At 33.4% G+C, this 21,632-nt stretch overlaps 1 protein-coding gene across 1 annotated transcript in view; it reads right to left on the bottom strand.

Moving 5' to 3' along the window:
- LOC143067939 (cytoglobin-1-like) overlaps nt 1-17,876 on the bottom strand; it is a 96,708-nt gene extending 78,832 nt beyond the window's left edge. Inside the window, exon 1 of the mRNA XM_076241584.1 lies at nt 17,651-17,876. Within this exon, the coding sequence (XP_076097699.1) occupies nt 17,651-17,835 (185 nt within the window). The 5' untranslated portion in view covers nt 17,836-17,876. The remainder of the gene's footprint in view (nt 1-17,650) is intronic.
- Nucleotides 17,877-21,632: the final 3,756 nt, after the last annotated feature.

Raw genomic sequence — 21,632 nt, 5'->3', positions numbered from 1 at the left:
TGCATGTGATTTGTTATTTTTGTAACAATTGTGGTGTACCAAAAACGTAAATGTCTATACCAGAGTAAGCTATTATTTGAACAAATACAAAATGATGATTTAGTTCTTTAAAGATTCATACAAATGTGTTCTGTCTTATTATTGAAGCTGTGAACAACACAACAAGTATGAAAAAAGACGTCGAACAAAATTTTGAAATAGCGAACATACTGTGGGGCCTCATAAGGTTATATTGGTCATTTTACATAAATTCGAAGAGTGGTCACCGATTTGTGACCGGATTTAAACATACTAGAAACGACGATACGGTATGTTGTTTTCTCTCTATGCATGTTGTTGGTGTCGTTGCCGTTTTTCCAAAATTCTTTTTTTTTTAGTTTCATTAATTTTATTTTTTTTTTGTGATCAAATATTATCAACAGTGTCTTTTATGGAAGTCACCTTTAAGTTTTATAATTTGTCAAACCTATCCATAACGAAAACGAATTCGAATTAGCAGTAAATCTGATAGGTATGGTGTCCAAAGTTTATAAAATAGGACGATGAGCGAGGCATAAGGACTGCCATTAAAGGGAGCATTTTACGCTCATCCCTACATGTTAATAAGACCATACAACGACTCTTTGATGTCATAGAAGGTGACATGATTCAATGAAAATTTAAATTTCCAACATAATTAATTACCCTCTCTTATGACTAGGTCACTTGCCATTACATATGAGTGTTATTAAAATACAGGGAGTGACTGTGTCTTTTTCCATTAACGAGGCATCCGACAAGACGATGCTTAATTAATAATATATCCTGTCCTTTGAACATGTATTTACATTGTTGCTTTCATTATATATGTAGCGAAATGGTTATTTTTTCTATCAATAAGGATTTTTTTTTTCTCAATCAAAGCGAGATAATCAGAATCTGGAGCAAGATCAGGCAGCACTAAAATTTATTGGCACAATTATCTTAACATTATTACAAGATGACGAAAAGAAACTTTTGTTAGGCATGTATCATTTTATAATAGTTTACAGTTTAATCCTTACGTGCTTGATTGTAGATACTACAACACATCTGACGTTACTAGAACACATGATCAATCTATTTCAGCACGAGACAAGTACAGACGCTGAAATGACAACTTAGACAGTAAGTAATTTCCAACATTTTCAAAATTCCAACATTAATATGTTTCATGAATGAGTTTTGAAATTTTAATGGTTTACGTGTATTTTGATTGCTTTTACTTTGGTGTTTGCTTCAAAGTAAGTTTCCTTCAATTAATCATACTCGTATATATGTTGAATAAGAGAATTCATTCTCTTGAAAATAAAGAACAACAGTTACTGTAAAATTGAATGGAAAAAAGAGTTCCCATACTTATAATCGAACTTATAAAACCAGAGTGTAAGTTAGTAACAGACTACACACTGAACATGGAAACACCAATGTCGACCTTAGAGATGAACACCTCGGATAAATCGGCAACAGACGCGTATTCATTTTACATGTATAAAAAATACAAAATGTATGGCAAAACATGTGTACTGTTTCTACAGATTCTTGTACAATTTTCAATCGCAAATATTGAACTGTTACCATAATTACAAAACAGTTCATTCATTTGTCCTCAACAATGGCAGACTTTGTTTTAATTGGAAATGTGATATTTATAGTGAGACTGAACTGAATGACTTGGAACTTTTGGGTAACTTGTGCGAAGGCTTTTTAGAAGTCTAATTTCTCAATATGTTCGTTAGAAATAAAGTGTTTTATACGTTATAAGGACTTCATGTATAGAGACAGCTGCGAAATTTGTTTGGAGCAGAAAAAATAAAAAAACAAACCCTGATATATATTATATATATATACATTGTACATGTAATACAACGGTAGAGCCGTTTCTATATGCTTCTTAGTTGTGGTTAAAAGACCCAATTTGTTTTAGATTAGACGGTGTTATTTGATTTTATAGTGAAGTTTGTTATGTTGGTAACTTTGTATCCGGAAAAGATTTAGGACCATACTCAGCAAATTGGCCTTTCTTGGTGTTGACATGGTATATGAAAAAAGTAACCAGCTAGAAAAAAAAAATACTGCCAATGTGTGTACAAACTAGTCAAATATATAATTTTCGACAACAACAAAAATGTTCTCAAATTATTTATGCAATGTGTAACTGAAGATTATCAATGATGGATAATTGTTTGAAGAAAAAACCAAACCAATGCATGCGATTATATTTGTAATCCTTTGCAATTTAATCTGATCTGCTTTTTTAATGCAGCAAATTTCCAGGATTAATAATTGTGAAAACTAACACTGCATATGGTTTTATTTTAAAGCGTGATTTAAACCCAATAGTAAGTGTTTCGGTACTTAAGATCAGTTACGTTTTGTTTTTCACTAATAATTGCAAAATTATGTTCAAATTGAACAAACGTAAATAGAACATTTTACCCATACCAAGTAAATGTTTTGTTTTCCATAAATCAATCTTAGAAATACAATAACATGTTCTATGAATTGTATTTCTAAAATCATTATAACAACATTTCAGTTTGTATTGTTATCTCTTTAATGGTGTTTAATGTCCTTTGTATACATTACGATAAACTGTCTGTGAGAGTTAGCATTGACCGTGTAAATGATTTTAAAAAACAAAGAAGCGGAAGATACAAAGGAGACTTTTAAAACACCCAAGTCGGCAGAAATTGACAATGACAAGCCATAATTAACGAAAGACGACGAACTTTTAATTTTACAATACACTAAATATTACAAGACCGAAAGACTGAGCAGCATGAACAGCCCCGAACACTGGGGTGATCTCAGGCCAGAAGAGGAAGCAGACATTGCTCCACGTGCGGCACCTGTTGTGATATGCATGATAAATGTAAATACAAATACGGTGAACAAGAGTCTTAGGTGTGAAAAACTACAGAATGATGTTATAGATGTCTATTGTTACCTATGCAGATTAATTTAATTTCCGATAATGTAACAATCAAGTGAGACAATTTCTCGAGACATTATAAAAGTAAATGTTTACAAAAAAATCCTGGTTTTAGATGGTTATCTTTATTGTGGTTGCCCTACATTTTTGTAAATTGGAATTTCCTAAAGGCAATCATGTAAACAACTAAAACTCATCGTACTGCCTTGAAATGAGCAGAGCATATTGTATAGGTTATAAAAAAGCTCTGGTATACAATTCGAAAATTAAAATAAAGGCCTGATTTGAGCATATAATATGACAAGTAATATTGAGCGAAAAACAGTTATGAGAGATGGTAAACAACGAAAATCAGACCTAATGAATCCTTGCTTGGGACCAAACAATATGGAGGGGTAAGCCTGTTTTTGAGCACTAAACCCTCCTGAGGATGTATGTATTTTACTTACATGTATAATAAATTAAGAAGATGTAAAAGTATTGATAATGAGACAACTATACAACACAGACCAATTGACGTAGATGTAAGTAACTATTATTTGTTCATATGGCTGTTTCCCTGAGATTAATGAGTATTGCCTTTTATTTAATTTGTTTTAATTAAACGCAGTAAGATAAATTAGTCGGGTTTATATTTGCAGATTAACAAGGGTAGTGGCTACATTTGTATATTTATTTCCAATTAAAATAAAGTTCAATCAGAGTATTGAGTTAGGGGATACAGAATATAAGAACCATATCGAACATCATTTAAAACCTATTTAAAAAATTGATACAAGGATCCCTGTGCTGCGTTTGTAATTAGTAGGAAACGTGGATAACAAAATATATAAAAGTTTTGACAAACAACTGTAGTAACCAAAACATAAAGATAAGTTCTATACACGAGTTTTGTTTTTATATTAGAAGTCATTGGTATAAACGTTTCAAAAAACTAGAACGTCGAGATTTGACACAGTTCTACATAGTCATTTGTCTTTCAGAATGTGATTTATTTTTAAAATAAGTACAAGCGAAATTATATATATCAATTATGCTAAATCTACAAATTGAATGTCAGAAACATTTGAAAACAAGAATGTGTCGAAAGTACACTGATGCCCCAATTGCATTATCATTTTCCACGTTCAATGGACCGTGAAATTGGGTAAAAAAAATTATAATTTGGCATTAAAAGTAGTAATATCATACAATAGGGAACATGTGTACTACGTTTCAAGTTGATTGGACTTGAGTTTCATTAAAAACTACCTTGACCAAAAACTTTAACTTGAAACTCACACTTTCATTTTCTATGTTCAATGGACCGTGGAATTGGGGTCAAAAGTCTAATTTGGCTGTAAAATTAGAAAGATCATATCATAAGGAACATGTGTACTAAGTTTCAAGTTGATTGGACTTCAGCTTCATCAAAAACTTCCTCGACCAAGAGCATTAACCTGAAGCTAGACGAACGGACGAACGAACAGACGGACGGACGGACGCACAGACCAGACAAACATAATGCCCCTTTACTATCGTAGGTGGGACATAAAGAAAATACTGCATTCTCCCATTTTACTTGGTGTAACTCCATGGCAGACAAATTGTTTGGATATTTATATATATTTTTTTTTGGGGGGGGGGGGGGGAGGAAGGAGGGGTTATATAAGTAAATAAGTTTAAATGATAATTTTTTTCAAAAAACAATAAAAGTTTCCATATTTATAACTTAATCTTTAGTGTTTAAATGTGCCATTCAGATGTAAATTACATCCGGCAGATTTCTGACACATTTGCCCACATGCCTTTTTTCATGAAATAAAGTATAAATGTGAAGTCATTTTGTACATTCAACATTCATGTATCCACCTTTTTGTCGCACGAACTTTGTGAATTTAGATTTTACGAAAAAAAATAGGCGAAAGACGCCCATTTTCTATTTGATCATTAGGAAGATTTATGAAAACAGTTTCTAAAAAGGTATCACTCAAAGGCATTGGGGGATGTTGCCATGGATACACAGAAAAGGAATTATTTTTCACCCTTTTAACTTTTGAAAATCAAATCTATGGAAAATACTGATTACATACATATGCACATGTACAACACAAACAGTTAGGTTAATGTATTAGAAATCCAGGAATAGGAGATGATAAAACATTTTTTTGGCTTATTTTTAATTTTATTTTCTAACTGTGGAGTGCTACCCTACCTAGAAGATATTTAGATACGGATAGAACATTTCTACGACTTGAACAGTTCTACGATTAGAACTGATTTGGACAGTTCTACGACTAGCACAGTTCTACGGCGAGAACAGTTCTACAACTAGAACAATTCTACAATTAGAACTGATTTGGTCAGTTGTACGACTAGAATTGATTTAGTCGGTTATATCCATAGAACAGTTGTCTGAAATATAAATAATTCAAAAGAATAAAATATGTATTAAAAAATTCTCATCAGAGCACTGTTTTAACATTTCTCGTTACAGAAAATGTCCTAATTGCAGTGTCGTCATTTAGAACTGTTCTACAATCCAGACAGTTTTAGACAGTTCTCCTGACAGTTCTACGGTTAGAACTGATTTGGTCAATTCTGCCTATATCTAGAACTGATTCTTACAGTTCTACTTAAAACAGTTCTAGGGTCTAGGACAGTTTAGACCAGTTCTATGACACGTCTCTCCGTGTTAAATGTTTTTGCGTGTATTTGTGCTGGACAGCCAACAAGAAGAAATGCAACAAACGTTATAGATTTAGTATTCGTAACTCCTGGTATAAACAACCAAGTTAAGGAGTGTATAACAATAGCACATAAAGATGTCAGATCAGACCATATATGTGTCCTTCTAGAACAAGATGTATGTAAAACACAAACAAGAACAAAGAAAAAAAACAGATATGGCAGATGAACAAGGTAGATTGGACAACTGAACAGATCAGTCAGAAAAAAAACATGTTTGAATGGCAGCAACCCATCCAGCAATGACGTAGATGAAGTATATTAATTACTTAAAGAAACAATCGATAGAACAATGTCAGAGGTTATAAAATGGAGGGAGGTGAAACGCCCAGGTGGAACATAGAAGTCAGTCAAGCGAAAAAGGTTCTCAACCATAGACAAAAGAAGCATCACTCAAAATAAGGTAGCGTTTGAAAAAGCAGAATAGATTTGTGCTCCATAAAGAAAAGGCAATGGAGGAATAGAACTCTAAGCTTACCAAAAGATTCATCTCATCAAGAATCTCAAGAGAAATATGGACAACCTATTAAAAAAAATGACAAAAAAGAAGGACCTCAACACAAAACTCCCACTGATTGCAGAAGGAAAATGCACTATTTTGCAAGACACTTTCTTTAGAGGCGGATATTTGAGGACAGATGAATACGTTAATACATTCTATACAGTCATGATTCTACTTCGTCAAAACTATCTCCCCCATTACGCCGGTTTATTTTTACAGTCGTAGAAATGGAAGCCATTGTAGGGATGACACGGTGCCAATTTAGCTCTTGAAAACCGATAAATTTATCCACATAGCACCATTACGATCCTTATATGTCAGTTGTATTTTAAAAGACAATGAGCATCAGTTAGTGTTCTTATCTGCATTGAGTCAACTATCCAGTTACTACAACCCCAAATCATCAAACGAAAAGGGATATAATGAATATGGAATAAGCATTGAAAGAGCCAGTAAAATACGAAATGCATTCATTATACCAGCTGGTGATTTCAACCTATCAGGCTGGGATTGGACTACCAAACAGCTAAAAATGCACACCCAGTGTGCAACAAATCATGAAACATTTGCTGATATATTGGATGATAACTGGATGGCACAATTCGTAATTAAACCAACCAGATTAATATTCTTGATCTTGTTGTAACAAATCAGCCTGAAAGCTTCATGAGAGTTTAAACCTTACATTGGCTCTCCGACCATGAAATCGTTTTCACAGAAGTTAATCTAAACTCCCAGGAAGTCTATTCAAAAACCATGGATTATACCATTATATAGAAAAGCAAATTGGGAGAATGTGAAAATAGATCTGAAAAATTTACATCAAGATATCACCCTAATGAATGCAAAAAAGGCAGGAGTAAATAAATTATGGACATACTTCCAAACCAAACTTGAAGAGAACACTGGAAATAATGTACCGCAAAAGACAGCTAGGAAAAAGGATGGTAGTCCCTGGATCACATCTGACATCAAGCGTGTCTTATACGAAAAAGAGACAGATAGTTCAAAAGATTGAAAACATCTGGTAATGGAGGAGATCTAGACAAATTTTAAGAATAAAATTAACGGTACCAATTTTCCTGCACCAGATGCGCATTTCGACAATACATGTCTCTTCAGTGATGCTCGTGGCCAAAATATTTGAAATCCAAAGCTTATATAAAAGATGAGGAGCTATAATCCAAAAGGTCCAAAAAGTATAGCCAAATCCGTGAAAGGAATCAGAGCTTTGCATGAGGGAGATACATTCTTTGATTTATAATAATTTCTATCATTTTGTAACAGTAAATTTTAATAATACAAAAAATCCGTATTTCCATGCCAGTACCGAAGTACTGGCTACTGGGGTGGTGATACCCTCGGGGACTAATAGTCCACCAGCAGAGGCATCGACCCAGTGGTAGTAATAAAATTAACGGTACCAATTTTCCTGCACCAGATGCGCATTTCGACAATGCATGTCTCTTCAGTGATGCTCGTGGCCAAAATATTTGAAATCCAAAGCTTATATAAAAGATGAGGAGCTATAATCCAAAAGGTCCAAAAAGTACCTAAGCGTCGTACACAGAGAGTAATTGGGAAAGCTTACTGGAATTACATCGACAGTATAGTTTCACCGCCAGACCCAATTAAACCTCAAGAAAGACCAAACTGTATGAAAAGGTTCTGGACCTAATTTCAAGAACAGTGTGACATGTCCGAGAAGTTTAAACAAATCTTGGACATCAACATAACAGAAAATGGTGTGTACAAACTACTAAATAACCTTAACCAAAATAAGGCAGCTGGGTCAGACAATATAACACCAAGAGTCTTAAAGGAACTTGCAGTACACATAGCATCAATCCTGACAACAATATTCCGCTGCTCATATCAGACAAGCGAAATACCTAGTACTAGTATTTTTTTAAATCTGCAAACGTCTGCCCAGTGTATAAGAAAGTGTACAAGAAAGGGAAGAAATACGATCCGATAAATTATAGGCCAGTCTCTCTCACTTGCATAGCATGTACACTAATGGAGCACATCATAACTAGCCATATCATGTCTCATGCAGATACACACAACATCATGTATCCACTACAACGTGGGTTTCAAAGGGGATTATCATGTGAATCACAACTGATTTAATTTATTGATGATGTAACTAGAAACTTAGATCTAGTGAAACAAACATATTGTCTCATAATGGACTTCTCAAAGGCATTTGATAAGGTTAGTCATAAACTTCACATTCACAAACTGAAGCATTATGGGATAACCGGTAAAATAAATCAGTGGATAGACAACTTCCTCAGTGATAGAATACAGCCATAGTGGAGCGGCGAAAGTTAAAAAAGTCGCTTAGTTAACGAGTTTAAATTACCTAAATACCTCATGGGATTTTAATGGCTTAAAATGTCTATCGATTATTCAACTTCTGAAAAATGTTTGTCGTCAAAATAAAATGTGGTACAAATGACGTTAAAAATAGCCTTAACTGACGTTACCCAACTTACATCGTATACCCCACTGCTGATTCGGTACTCATATTTCATATCAAACACGTTCTAAAAAATAATTTGTGAACGAAATTGGTAAATATAGTTATTCTTGAACTTCATACAATTTAAGAGCATTTTTAAAAAGTCCTATATGGAGAGCACAATGCATCTGAAAATGGTTGAAAATAACAGTGAAAAATCATCGTTTTTCACCTAGCATTATTTGCACGTGCAGTATAGTTGTATTTTAACGTCACAACAATAAAGCCGTCGTATAATACTTCAATCGACTCGAATTACTTTTTGCAGTAAATTCTTTATAAGATAAATATTTGGCTAAATATCGGCTTTTTATTGAGATTTGAAGTCCGAATATTTGTCACAAATTTACCGACATTGTTGTGGTTTCTATTTATAGTCCAACATTCAGCAATTTTTCGAAGGTTGATTGTAGTCGTTTTCAAGCATATTTCTTGTTCATTTTGTAATTTCCGAAGCTTTGTGATTAATTCATATTGTTTGGTATTGTTGTGTATTAGATTTTGTTGATTTCAACGGGAAAAGTGAATATCATTATTTGATTTGTTTCTTATTTCATCAAATGGACAATTTATCAGTCTCATTAAAACTAGTCCCTCCGAATGCCAAAAAAAGGAGAGTGGAAGTTGGTGTTGACAATTGCATTATCTGCAATTCTGTTGATGATGAAAATTTGATAACATCAACGGAATCTGGAAGAAAAAGCCTGATAAATGCTGCAGCAAAGAGACGTGATGATTTGTTCAGTTTTTTTGATGAGTTCTGCAATGAAATATCTAGTAAATTACCCGTATTTAGGTACCATAGATCATGTTTTAAAAGCTACACAAGTAAACATAATTTAAAAGCAGTAGCATGTTCTTCAGCTGAAAAGGAAACACCAGATATAAATTACGATTTCTCTAATTCTTTGGTGCCTGGAAATTATGATCACCCTCTCGATACATCAAAGTGTATTATTTGCCGCAAAATGTCACATAAAAGGGTGAAAACATTACATACCATTCCATCCGCTGAACGGTTAGCCAATCTTAAAGATGCTGCTATTAGAGCATGCGACGCTGAAATGATTGATCGAATAGAGAAAGAGAATTTGCTCAATAAAGCAGTGTATCATGCAGCATGTCTGACTACATACTTGGCATATAGACCAAAATCAAATGATAAATAAGCGTATGATTTGGCATTTGAAAGAGTGGTTGAAATAATAGACAGAGACCTCATTTGTGACAAAAAGTCTCTTCTATTGTCATCACTCTTGACAATGTACCAGTCTTTTTTACCTGATAAAATAAGTAAGACCTACTGTAATTCCTCCAAGCTTAAGGCTAAACTTGAGAAGCACTACAAGGATGCAATTGTATTTTTTGCTCAACAAGGACAAGGTAAATCTAGTATTGTATTTGCTAGCGACATTTCCATTGGCGACGCTGTTAAGGCAGCTAATAGCATCAAAGCAGAATTAGAATTGCTTGAGATAAAAGCCGACTTGAGTACATGTAGTTCCACCAAAACCAATGAACAAACCGATATGCATGTACTCTATGCAGCCACCTCAATATTAAGACAAAAAAATGGAAAATGAATACATTTCTGGAGATTATTATCCTGCAAATGACGAAGCATCATTGGAAATGTCAGAAGCAATGTTGCCAACTAGAACATTTCTACCCAATGCTTAAAAATACAAAAGAATTATGGGTTCAAACTGGTTCAATAGGTAGCTTGAAGGATAATAGACGTTTTATACCAGTTCACGACATTGTTTCGTCTATTGACCCAGTTGTCACCGGTATTCTGCCGGTCGTTCATGCTCTGAGTAGGTGTGATTCCACTTCAAGTTTTTTTGGAATCGGTAAAAAGTCAGTATTCAACCTCCTGAGATTAAAACCAAGCCGTTTCAGTAATCTTGTAGCCTTAACACAAGATGATGTTGATAGTGCGGTAGTTGCTGCTAGGGAGTTTGTTGCTGCTTTATACGACTCAAAGTACAAATTTAAGAAATGTCACAACGATTTAAATTTGCTGAGACATCAGTTGGCTATCAATAAAGATAAAAGTCTTATAAAGCTTCCGCCATGTGAATCCGTATTTAAACAACACGTACTGCGTGCAATCTAGCAAAGCAAAGTTTGGGTGTCGGCAAATTTGGCCAACCCAAATAATGGCTCCCCATGTGCTTTTGGTTGGAAAACTGCACAACATGACAAGTTAGAGCCAGTTTTCTTTGAAGGACAAATGGCATCATACTTTCTACAAGATCTTATTTGTTCGTGTAAGGGGAAAAAAGCATGCCAGGAAGCATGTGTTTGCAAGGAGCAGGGTCTTCCCTGCACTGATTTAGGTTTTTGCCAAAATGTAGGAAATTGTAATAATGTCCAGTCAGTATCCGCTGACATTGCTAATGGCACAGATGAAATATCATGAAAATAGTTTTTGTTACAATATTTGATAGTTTTATTTTGGTTTATTATGGGTTTTTTGTCCCACGTTTCAATTTTATGAAATTAAACTCATCATAGATACTAGTACCAAAATTAACGTTCACGTCTTAATGTTTGAATAATTTCTACAAAATGCTTGCTCTCATTGTGTAGTTTACCACTCCAATATCTATATTATATCAAAAGGTATCTTGTATTGAGAAAGTTCATTTAAGGAAAACTCAATGACATGTCTTATCCTTCAAAACTGAAAGGAAATTTAGCACGGCTGCACATTTTTATTGTTTTATTTATAAACTATGCATTTCGGAGACTCTTTTAAACACTTTTTTCCTGAAGTATTTAAGAAATGCTATTTGTCGATGTGAAATATCAAGGTTATTTTGCTACTGGTTTTTATTAGGCTTTAAAATTTGTATACCACGGACTACCTTCAAAAAAGTTAAATATAACGTTCTTTTGACGTCAAGTCCAAATAAAAAAACAAAGTTGAATGAACTAACACATTGATACATAGTAATACTCATTTAATTTATTGAATAGATTATTAATTTTGAAAAATATCAATGGTATTGTTTCTCGAGATGAAAATAGGATTTTTTAAGTGATGACCTTTGACCTTGATTTTCGGCATAATGGTACCAGCTTTCATATTGACGACACATATTTTCAAAAAGTACATGATTTCAGCTTTCCAACGAGCTATTAAAAGTCCATGAGGTATTTAGGTAATTTAAATTTCTAAAATTGTCTGCTCCGCCGCTCCACTACCAGTAGTTGTAGAGGGTAAAACATCGACCTCCATACCTGTAGAGTCCGGCGTACTACAAGGATCCGTCCTGGGACCTAGCCTATTTTTGTTTTATATAAACGACATTGAGTCACATAATCGAAGGGCAGACACGAAATTAATGAACTAATAGATTTATATGTTCTCCGTCCGTGGTAATTTTTTTTTAAATCGGAGGTTTTCTACATCCAACTTGATAGATACCCATGTCGTCGACTTGATATCTAATTTTTTAGCTTAACTTTGTAATAGATAAATTGAAAACTTATGCAAATGGTGTTTTTAAAATAAAATGCTTCGTAATTGAGCAGAAAATTGTCATTTTATTTGTTTCTACTAGACATGTTACGAAAAGGTATATTCTCGACGCTGAGGTTGACAATTTAGACTTTAAATTTGGGGACGATGTCAAAACATTGATTATAGATTTAAATAGATAACATTTAAATCCTGTGCGTCTTGGTAAATTCCAATCGCATTTATCTAGAACATCATATTAATGTAACATCCTATTGAGCATCCTATATGGTAACTGCTTTTGTGATATCATTGTTGGCTATTATAAGACATGACAGGTGTACGCGTGCAGGAGTGGGTGGGCTAGAAAGGGAGGGCTGAGAGTTATACAAGTTTATTCGATTCTAGATTGATGATATATACATAGTAAGCTAATTGTATATTAGTTTTATTGTTGTATTACAGTTCCTGAAAATAGTTCATTCTATCGCACCACTTGTCCCACACAAGCTCTACAGTCTGGTTGATTTTTTTCTATCAGGTGTCTCCATAAGCTTCACATAACTGATAGCTTTTAAGCGCCTTATAGCGTGTTCGACTTATATCCGACACTCTGATTTACGCAAATTCATTTGTTTACATTTTCTTCCAACTCGTGTTTTAGCTTTTAGTTGATGGCGTCTGTAGGGATAACCATTTACGAAGAACAAATATGACAGACAGTAGCTAACGACTACCACTAAACTACAGGCACTTGACCTTGGACAGGCTAATGAAAAGTATTGCTGGCTTTTCTGTCCGGACTGTTTATTAGTTTGCCTTTTTTTTTACATGAATTGCCATCCTGCCTTTTTTTCAAATTTTATCCTAGCCCCCTCCCTCTCCCTCCCTGAAAAAGGTACCTCCGTACAGTTGTAATAGGTACACATATCCAACAGATTTGATATAAAAACGCCATAGATATTTTTAAAGAATTCCTCTAGCGTTGTTATCTTAACCCTTTAACGTTCAAGGATTTTTTACCTTTTCTACCCCAATAAAGGTTAACTTATTTAATTTCGATCAATTGTACATGTCGATTAAAAGCTCACTCAAAGGATAATTTGGACTCATCTGACAGATAATTGAACAAAGTTTCCAGAAAACTTGATTTAAGGAAATTATTCTTTTGTTGGTCACGTGATATCTCTTAAAAAGTCACGTGACATGCTGAGTTAAAGTGCGAAAAATGTACAATTCAAGCGGAAAAGCGGTTGTACAGACATTTATTGACAAAAATAGAACATAGTTTTAGTGTAAAAGTAGTGCATGAAGACTTTTGGGAACGTTATAGGTGAAAACTTTATACAGAAAGATGTAAAACCTGCCTGATGGGTAGATATATCAATGCCTTGAAACAACAAAAATAGTGGAGTTTTGAAGACAAAAATTCAAATAAATTGCCAAAGTTTATGTAAAAGATGTGTTATTCAAAACTGCTTACAGAATGAGCCTTTAGGAAACAATTTTGAATGAATCTGTATGGTTGAGTACCCAGGCTAAGAAAATAACAAAAACAGAGGGAGAAGAGAAAAAAAAAGGGGGGGGGATGTTTTATTAACTTTATCATGTATTTCAGTTGCATTAATTGAAATTGAAAGAAAAGTTAAATTAAGTTACATTTAGTAAAGGAAATTATTTCTTCACCCTCCGACAGTGAGGTTTGAACACGCGATATTTCCGACGTCAGACTGTTCATCTTTTTTCTCTTGATTAATTTTATTAACACTATATACAAAAAAATAACAGATATACAATGAAAACAAGATCTAAATTACTGTCCATCTTCTCTATACACGATTTCAAATTAATGCATCCATCTACTAGTAAATGTCCCACTTATGTACTAAACATAGTTTTAAACATCATTACCCATTATATAAAACAATAACATAAGAACTATTAGTCTTTCCTAAAACCAAATATACAGCTATCGACAAATAAATCAGTGTATTCAAACATGTACACAGACAAAATACGGATGGGATTCATTCCTGAAATTTTTCACTCGATTTAGAATACACCTTTTATTAAAGATTTATTACAATAACTGCATTACGTTAAGATTTATTCTACTTCACACACAGTAAATTGATATTTAGTAATTACTTATTAAAACACCACGGACACAACTGAATTTCTCGGCATACCTGTCCATATGCAGAAGTTTTTCGACTTTTGATTTTATATATTCATTCTCGGAACGGCGAATATCTCTAAATTGGTCAACGGAAATCATGTAATTGTCAAATTGGTCTCTATTCTCATCCCCTTCTATATGTCTGAAATTTTTATCATTAATCAGATTCCGCAAAACTATAGTGTTTCTTATTTTTACCTTGCCAATGATAGAGTCACCGTCTGACGTACGACTGAAAACCACTTTTCATAATGAGTATCATTACACGGACTTTTACCAGTTATGATCGACTTCGGTGCAACAGTTTTTAATGAATCGTCTTCAGATAGTTCATCTAACCACTGAGCCACAGAAACCATTGGTAAACGTATGAAATTTTAGCATATAAGTCACCTTGAAGTTCTCCGTAAGAAGAGAAAATATGTTTGGGAGATCATAATCCAACTTTTTTTTCTAAAGAAGCTAGCTTTGAAAATGGCTATGTTTTCAAGCAAATATGCAAGAAAGTTCTTAAGAAATAGTCGTTTTTTTTTTTATCGATATGTCACTATTTCTATATTTTAGCGATATTATCCTTATTGAGTTCCTGAAATTTTCATCCCGAACGGGAATCGAACCAGGAACCTTTTGTGTTAGTAGTCTGATGCTCTTACCATTACACCACGGCTCTCTTAAAAATATTCTTGCCATATAGGATCAAATTGACATAATGCATTATTTGGTGTTGGTTTCAAACACCATACATCAAGTTGTTGGTATTCTGAACATTAATTTAAGCCCACAACCACATATGTACGTCGAAAAATGTCAACGATACCAGACTTCATGCAAACTACTCCTCCAAAAATTTGGCTTATCGGTCAGATTGACCGATGGGAACGTTAAAGCATTAAATAAATGGAAAGACTCATCGGTCATCGTTATTAATTTTTCTATTGTCATTTTTTTATGAAACGGTTGGCGAATTTCCACAAAACATTTCAGGAATTTATAAAATACAAAATATCTGCATGAAGTGGTGTTAAGGTGTAAATTCAAAGTCCATATGCAATGCCTTCGCAACGCTTCAGGGATGTTTAACTGATGAGTAGTGAGTCATATACTAGTATTACACAAACCTCTTACCGTTCTGAACATGTATGAAATATTTTCCACCGGATGTAAAGTAACCAACAACAAACCCCCTATAAAGAAACTACAAATTGAGCTGAAAAGTTGGAAGGAAATAAAGGAAGAAAATATATGTCTTGGAAGCTATATGACCGGGAGCAAATTTGCCAAAACTATAATGCAACATGTTTCAAGTTGAAATTGTATAAAAAATCCTGTTAAGATGCTTTAAAACAGACCCCGTTAGTTAAATTAAATGCTTTTAAAATTGTTGTTACATGTACTATAGTAAACATTACAGTAAGCATTTATCGCCTTCTCTAACAAAGAGTTTCGATTCTTTTGTTGTATTTGAACCGGGTTTCCGCCTGTATAAAGAACAATGGAAGAGTATAAAACATGCAAAATGGAAGACAAAATCAAAGCAACGAATCACAAATTGCATTATGAAATTACATCTGATGAAGTAGAAGATGCCATCTTTGCACTTGAAATAGGCACATCACCAGGATCAGATAACTAAGAACAGGATATACCACCCTATAGTACTATAAACATTTCACTTGGCAAAACGCCACTGAATATTCAGCAGTGGAATTAGGGAAACACTACAACATTACCCCATAGATTGCTTCAACTGCGAATTTTACAGAGAAGCTATGTACCACCAAATTACAAAGGAAATATGAATACTTAATATAAACACAGGCATCATACTAGCAAGATTAGACCAAGAAAGCACAATAGTGTCGAGGTGTCTGATGGATGTTTGAACCACAACCATAATCTTAAAAAGAATTCATAAATCTATAAAAAGAAAAGATATAGAAACTAAATATTTGGTAACGGTGCTTGTATTTCTTGGATTTGATGATAAAACCTCGACATTTTAGGAGAGAAGAGACAGATACAGATTCTACTTTTAGAAGTAAGATACTTGATGTTTTCTATTTGGTCTTTGAATTCCTTTCGCCGTCTGTACTTACTGTGATCGTTTTCTTTGATTTAACATACTAGAATCTGTACAGAATCATATGGGTATTTCTTTATATTACTACAGTTCCCTTTTCTGGACTGCAAAATAAACTTTTCTACCTGGAGATCAAATTGTTTTATCTAATTGTCGCTTACGATAAGAGTAATTATGTTGTAACGATTTTTAAAAACTTATAGATTAATACTTATGTACTAAATGATTCTTAATACATGGTTCTGTATCATATGCAAGATAGTATATCATGTAAATATTAATTTCGTATAAATACAAGTAAACATACTTGTGTTTCTCATTTTGAATGTTCCTTGTTTGTGTTACTGTCTACAATTTATAGTCTTGATACAACTCCCTAGACATCCTGATTAAATTGAACATTTTATTATATTTTGTTAGATACATTGGAATGATAGATGTGGATACAGAACAATGAGACACCAACCGAAAAGCATGCAGAGAAACTCAAGCTTGGAGTATCTGGTAGGGGTGATCAGGCTCAGATCACCTCTGGAAGAAACAAGGAGCTGGGATGTAATAAATGCAGGTCTCTTCATATATAATTCCTCGCAAGAATTTCTGGTTAATATTCAATGTCGGTATTTTCATAATTAATATAAAACTAACTCTATATTATCATCAAATACTACTTCTAAATATTCATGCACGTTACCGGTAAACAGGTAGTAAGAGATAAGTTAAACTGTCAGTGTCCCCTAACCTAGCAAAGGTGGTAGTAGAGGCGTCAAACGTTCAATGTTTCCCTACCGAACAAAGGTAGTATAATAGAGGAGACAAAAACAGTAGTAGAAGGGTTAATAGTTTAATGTCTCCTTACCGAACCAAAAAAGTAGGAGAGAGGTCGAACTTTCAATTGTCTCATTAACACACAAGGTACATTGTAGTAATAGAGAATTAAAACCTGCAATGTTTCCTTACAGAACAAAGGTACTTATAGAGGAGTCAAACTTTTAGTGTCTTCTTTGCGAACCAAAAAAGTATTAGAGGGGTCAAACTTTAAATGTCTCCTAACAGAAAAAAGGTTAAATGTCTCCTTACCGAACAAAATTAGTAATAGAGTTGTCAAACTTTTAATGTGACCTTACCGAACAAAATTAGTAATAGATTTGTCAAACTTTTAATGTGACCTTACCGAACAAAATTAGTAATAGATTTGTCAAAATTTCCTTACCTTACAAACATCTCCATTCCAGTATCTTCCATGTTACGTCTTATACCTTTCCACGATTGTTTAAGTTTGAACACTTGTCTGTCATCCAGCGGCAATCGTTTATCAATTTCGCACACTGGTCGATTATTGTCCTCCTGTTTGGTTTGCTGGGTTGGTACTTTTTGTTTTGACTGACTACACCCCATTTTTCGAACAAATTGTCTATGAAATTAAATTTGTTTGCTAAGAGAACTGGTATTATTGAATAGTGGTCTTAGTTCTATCAGGAAGTCTGATTTTTCTCTCTCCAACGACTCTTATATTTTAATTGAGTTCGATTATCATTAATTATCCGTTTGTTTATCAGTTGCTCCGGTATGGTATGACGATGATCAAGTTGATAAGGTTTGAATAGCTTCGCCGTTTCGTTGTGTTATTTCTATGTATGAACTTCAGTAGGTTTATTATTTGCTCCCAGAATCATTAATGGTCTACCTGAACAAATTCATACTCCGCGTTAACATTTGAAGGCAATAAATCTCGCATAAAGGTTTTAAATTATTGAATTTTTATGTATAATTCATCTATTTAAGGATTAATAACAAGAATATCAATTACTACATGTACATCGATATGTTATTTTCTTTGATATCCATAAGTTTACTACTAATAAGAAGCCATTTTTACTAGCGTGTGATATTAAAATGCCACAACTCAGTCCGAGGTATGTCATTTTATATCCGAAATCTTGTAGTCAATGCATGCAAATTACTTCAGCTTATAACGGTTGGTCCATGTTATTTTAGTAAAAGAAGTTTTTTACGGTACATTCATGTTATTTTAGAATTGGACAAGCTGTTTCCGGGTGACACATGTGATTGGTGTACCATATACCATTTTTATTCTTATTTCCAATTAAGTTCGCGGTTTATGTCAAATTTTAAATATTGCGTAATTTATATGCATGTCTTGCATACGAAAACGTCTAATGAACACTCAAGACTTTAGAGGCAGGAAATTTTAACTCTTTATTTTTCAACTAATAACGTAAAAGTATTCATGATATTGTGTTAATAATTGTATTAAATATTTCTAGATTCTTTGTAAGTCTGGAATTTGGTACGCTCCTTTGAATGTCAGTTTGTCAATGTTGACTTCTCCACGCCGTGTTCTACATTACAACTCAATTTTATCAAACAAACATGTTTCTTTTTTATAGAATGGTGTCGTTCTTTAAAAAGGATGTCGCTTTATCTTTTGCAGTCGTCACAATTCCCCTGTTATAATAACAAAACATATGAAAACAGACCTGAAAACAGACTATTTAGAGAGAAAAAAGCCAAGTGAAAGGTATTTTCCTAGAGACTGACTGTGACTATTTGATGTTTTATATAATTTCTATTGTGAGCAAACATACAAAAGATCCGAGAAATCACATTTAGTAATATATATTATGACAATATATTTTCTTTATACAATTATATTAGGATTTTTCTAAATATATACATATGCCTTATGTATTCTACTCAAATCGTTCAATTTAAATCATCTAACTAACTTAAAATTCACCAAACACAGTACGCATTGATTGTAAATGTACAGAAGGATAAAAGAAATCATGCCAATACTAGACAGAACAGCATACTACCAACACTCGGCTCTTTCCTCTAAAACACAAACAAAGCAAACACAAAAGCCAATGCACAAGTATAGTTACATCTGTATAGAAATTGGTAAAAATTTTACTTTAAATAATAATCTTGTATATGTATTACAATATTACAAAAATAATAGTTAGTTGCTGTGTACGGTTTTCTTCCTCACTTAAATTTCATTTTAGAATACTAGTACTAAACATGCAATAAACACAACAAAATAATGACATAGGTGACGAATATTGCATTTATTTCTCATTAAAACGTCTTCTTACGTAAGACGTGAATAGCAATTTGAATTGGTCGTGAAACATTATTAATTACTTGTATGAAAATATATAGTCATTCAAAGTTGAATACGTGCGAGCCATTGATTTTTGCAATTTATATTAAAATCTGGTCGTTTTTTCACATCTATATGGAACGTTACTATGAAGGAGGAGCAAATAAAAAACTAACTTCAAAATGCATCGCAATGAAAATGTACAAAATAACATGAATTAAAGCTGAAAAATGGACAACAAAATCCTGTCTTTGAAATTACTTTTTGTATTGACAAAAATAACGGCCTCCAACGTAAATAAGAAAAGGTCCATAAAGCTGACAAAACAAAACGATCGACTATATCAATCAACAGAAAGACTGGAAATAACTGTCAATTGCATTTGTTGAAACCATGTTTAATTACTAGCTTAACCTCTCACTTGTATGACAGTTGTCTATAGTTCCGCTATATTGACAAAATAGTGTAAGCAACCCAAACAGACATAATTGGTTGACGTGACAATGTTTGAGATCCAGAAGCCAATATTGTGGAAACTTACATCATTACAGAAGCCCATTTAGGACCTCTCAATTGTTCTTTTTAAATCGAAAGCAGTAAAAAATTTCTACATACGTAAAACCAAAACAGTTATTTTCAATTCATCAGAGGACTGCAGCTTTTGATATTTATATGTCTATTTATTATGTGAACCATTCAAAACATATTTTAAGTCTTATTAGATATGTATATAAGGTTAGAGCAATGTCAAAGCAATTTGGGTTTAACATGGCAAAACCTTATCATGAAACGTTTAGAAAGGTACGAAGAGTGATGAAATTTGATTGGACAGCTGTAAATGATGATCTTTGGCGCACTGCCTTTTATGATCATTTCAATCGATCAAACACTACTAACTATGCATTAAATAATAAACCCGTTAAACGAAGTGGAGGTCCTCCCTTTCAGCGGCGGGTTCAGCAAGAAAGCAGTCAATTCTCACCTGGTTACTGCTGGACCTACTGTAGAACAGGTGGCTGCTCCAGTGACAACTGCAAGCATAAGTACCAATGTGTGCAATGTGATAAAAAAAATGCCACAGTCTCAGGTAAAGAGTGGCTTACAACCCACAATCTACCAACACCAATAAAAGTAAATAAATTAAACATTTTCCTCAAAGGCTATGACAAAGCAATGAAATTTAATCTAATACAGGATTTTACATGGTTTTAAAAAAAATTCATTGCTTGATAAAAAAGTGGACAAATTTCCTCCTTTTTTGGACACCATCTGAATACACTTCAGTTTCATATAAAAATATTGAAACTGCCATAGAACTTGTCCAAGAACACGGTTTCAACTGTGAAATGAGTAAGGCCGATGTTGAAGATGCGTTCCGTTTAATTCCGCTGCATTTTTCAGAATACCATTTATTAGGCTTTATATGGGAAGATAAGTTTTATCATGATGCAGCCCTCCCCATGGGGCCTCTTCTTCTTTCCAACTTTTTGAAAAAATTTCCTCTGCTCTTCAGTGGATTTTAAATAGCAAATTTCAAATAAGAGCTGTATCACATTTGCTAGATGATTTCTTTTTTTGTAGGGGAAGAAAATATTAACAAGTGTTCTGTAGCACTTAACACATTTTTAACTTTATCAAAAACTTTAGGTGTTCCTATAAAAGATGAAAAAACTCAATTACCTACAACATGCATAACTATCTACTGCATTGAGATTGATTCTTGGGCTATGGTAGCTCGATTACCAAAAGATAAAATAGCAAAAAGTTTGGGTCTCCTTAGCATATTTAAGGTAAAAAAAAGAAAGTTATTCTTCGAGAATTACAGTCTCACAGGTTTATTGAATTTTGCCTGTAGTGTTGTAGTTCCAGGACGAGCATTTCTGAGAAGGTTACTCGATCTAACAATTGGTCATTCATGTCCTCATTATAGAATTACACTAAATTCAGAAGCGAGAGCTGATTTGAGGGCATGGTTTGATTTTATATTTAATTACAATGGGAAGTCCTGTTTTTTGTTTCAAAAGTGGGTGTCTTCCGAATCATTGAAATTGTATTCAGATGCAGC

This window comes from Mytilus galloprovincialis, chromosome 3 (assembly GCF_965363235.1).
Source record: "Mytilus galloprovincialis chromosome 3, xbMytGall1.hap1.1, whole genome shotgun sequence".
NCBI lineage: Eukaryota > Metazoa > Mollusca > Bivalvia > Mytilida > Mytilidae > Mytilus > Mytilus galloprovincialis.
This window is presented reverse-complemented; position numbering and strand designations above follow the sequence as displayed.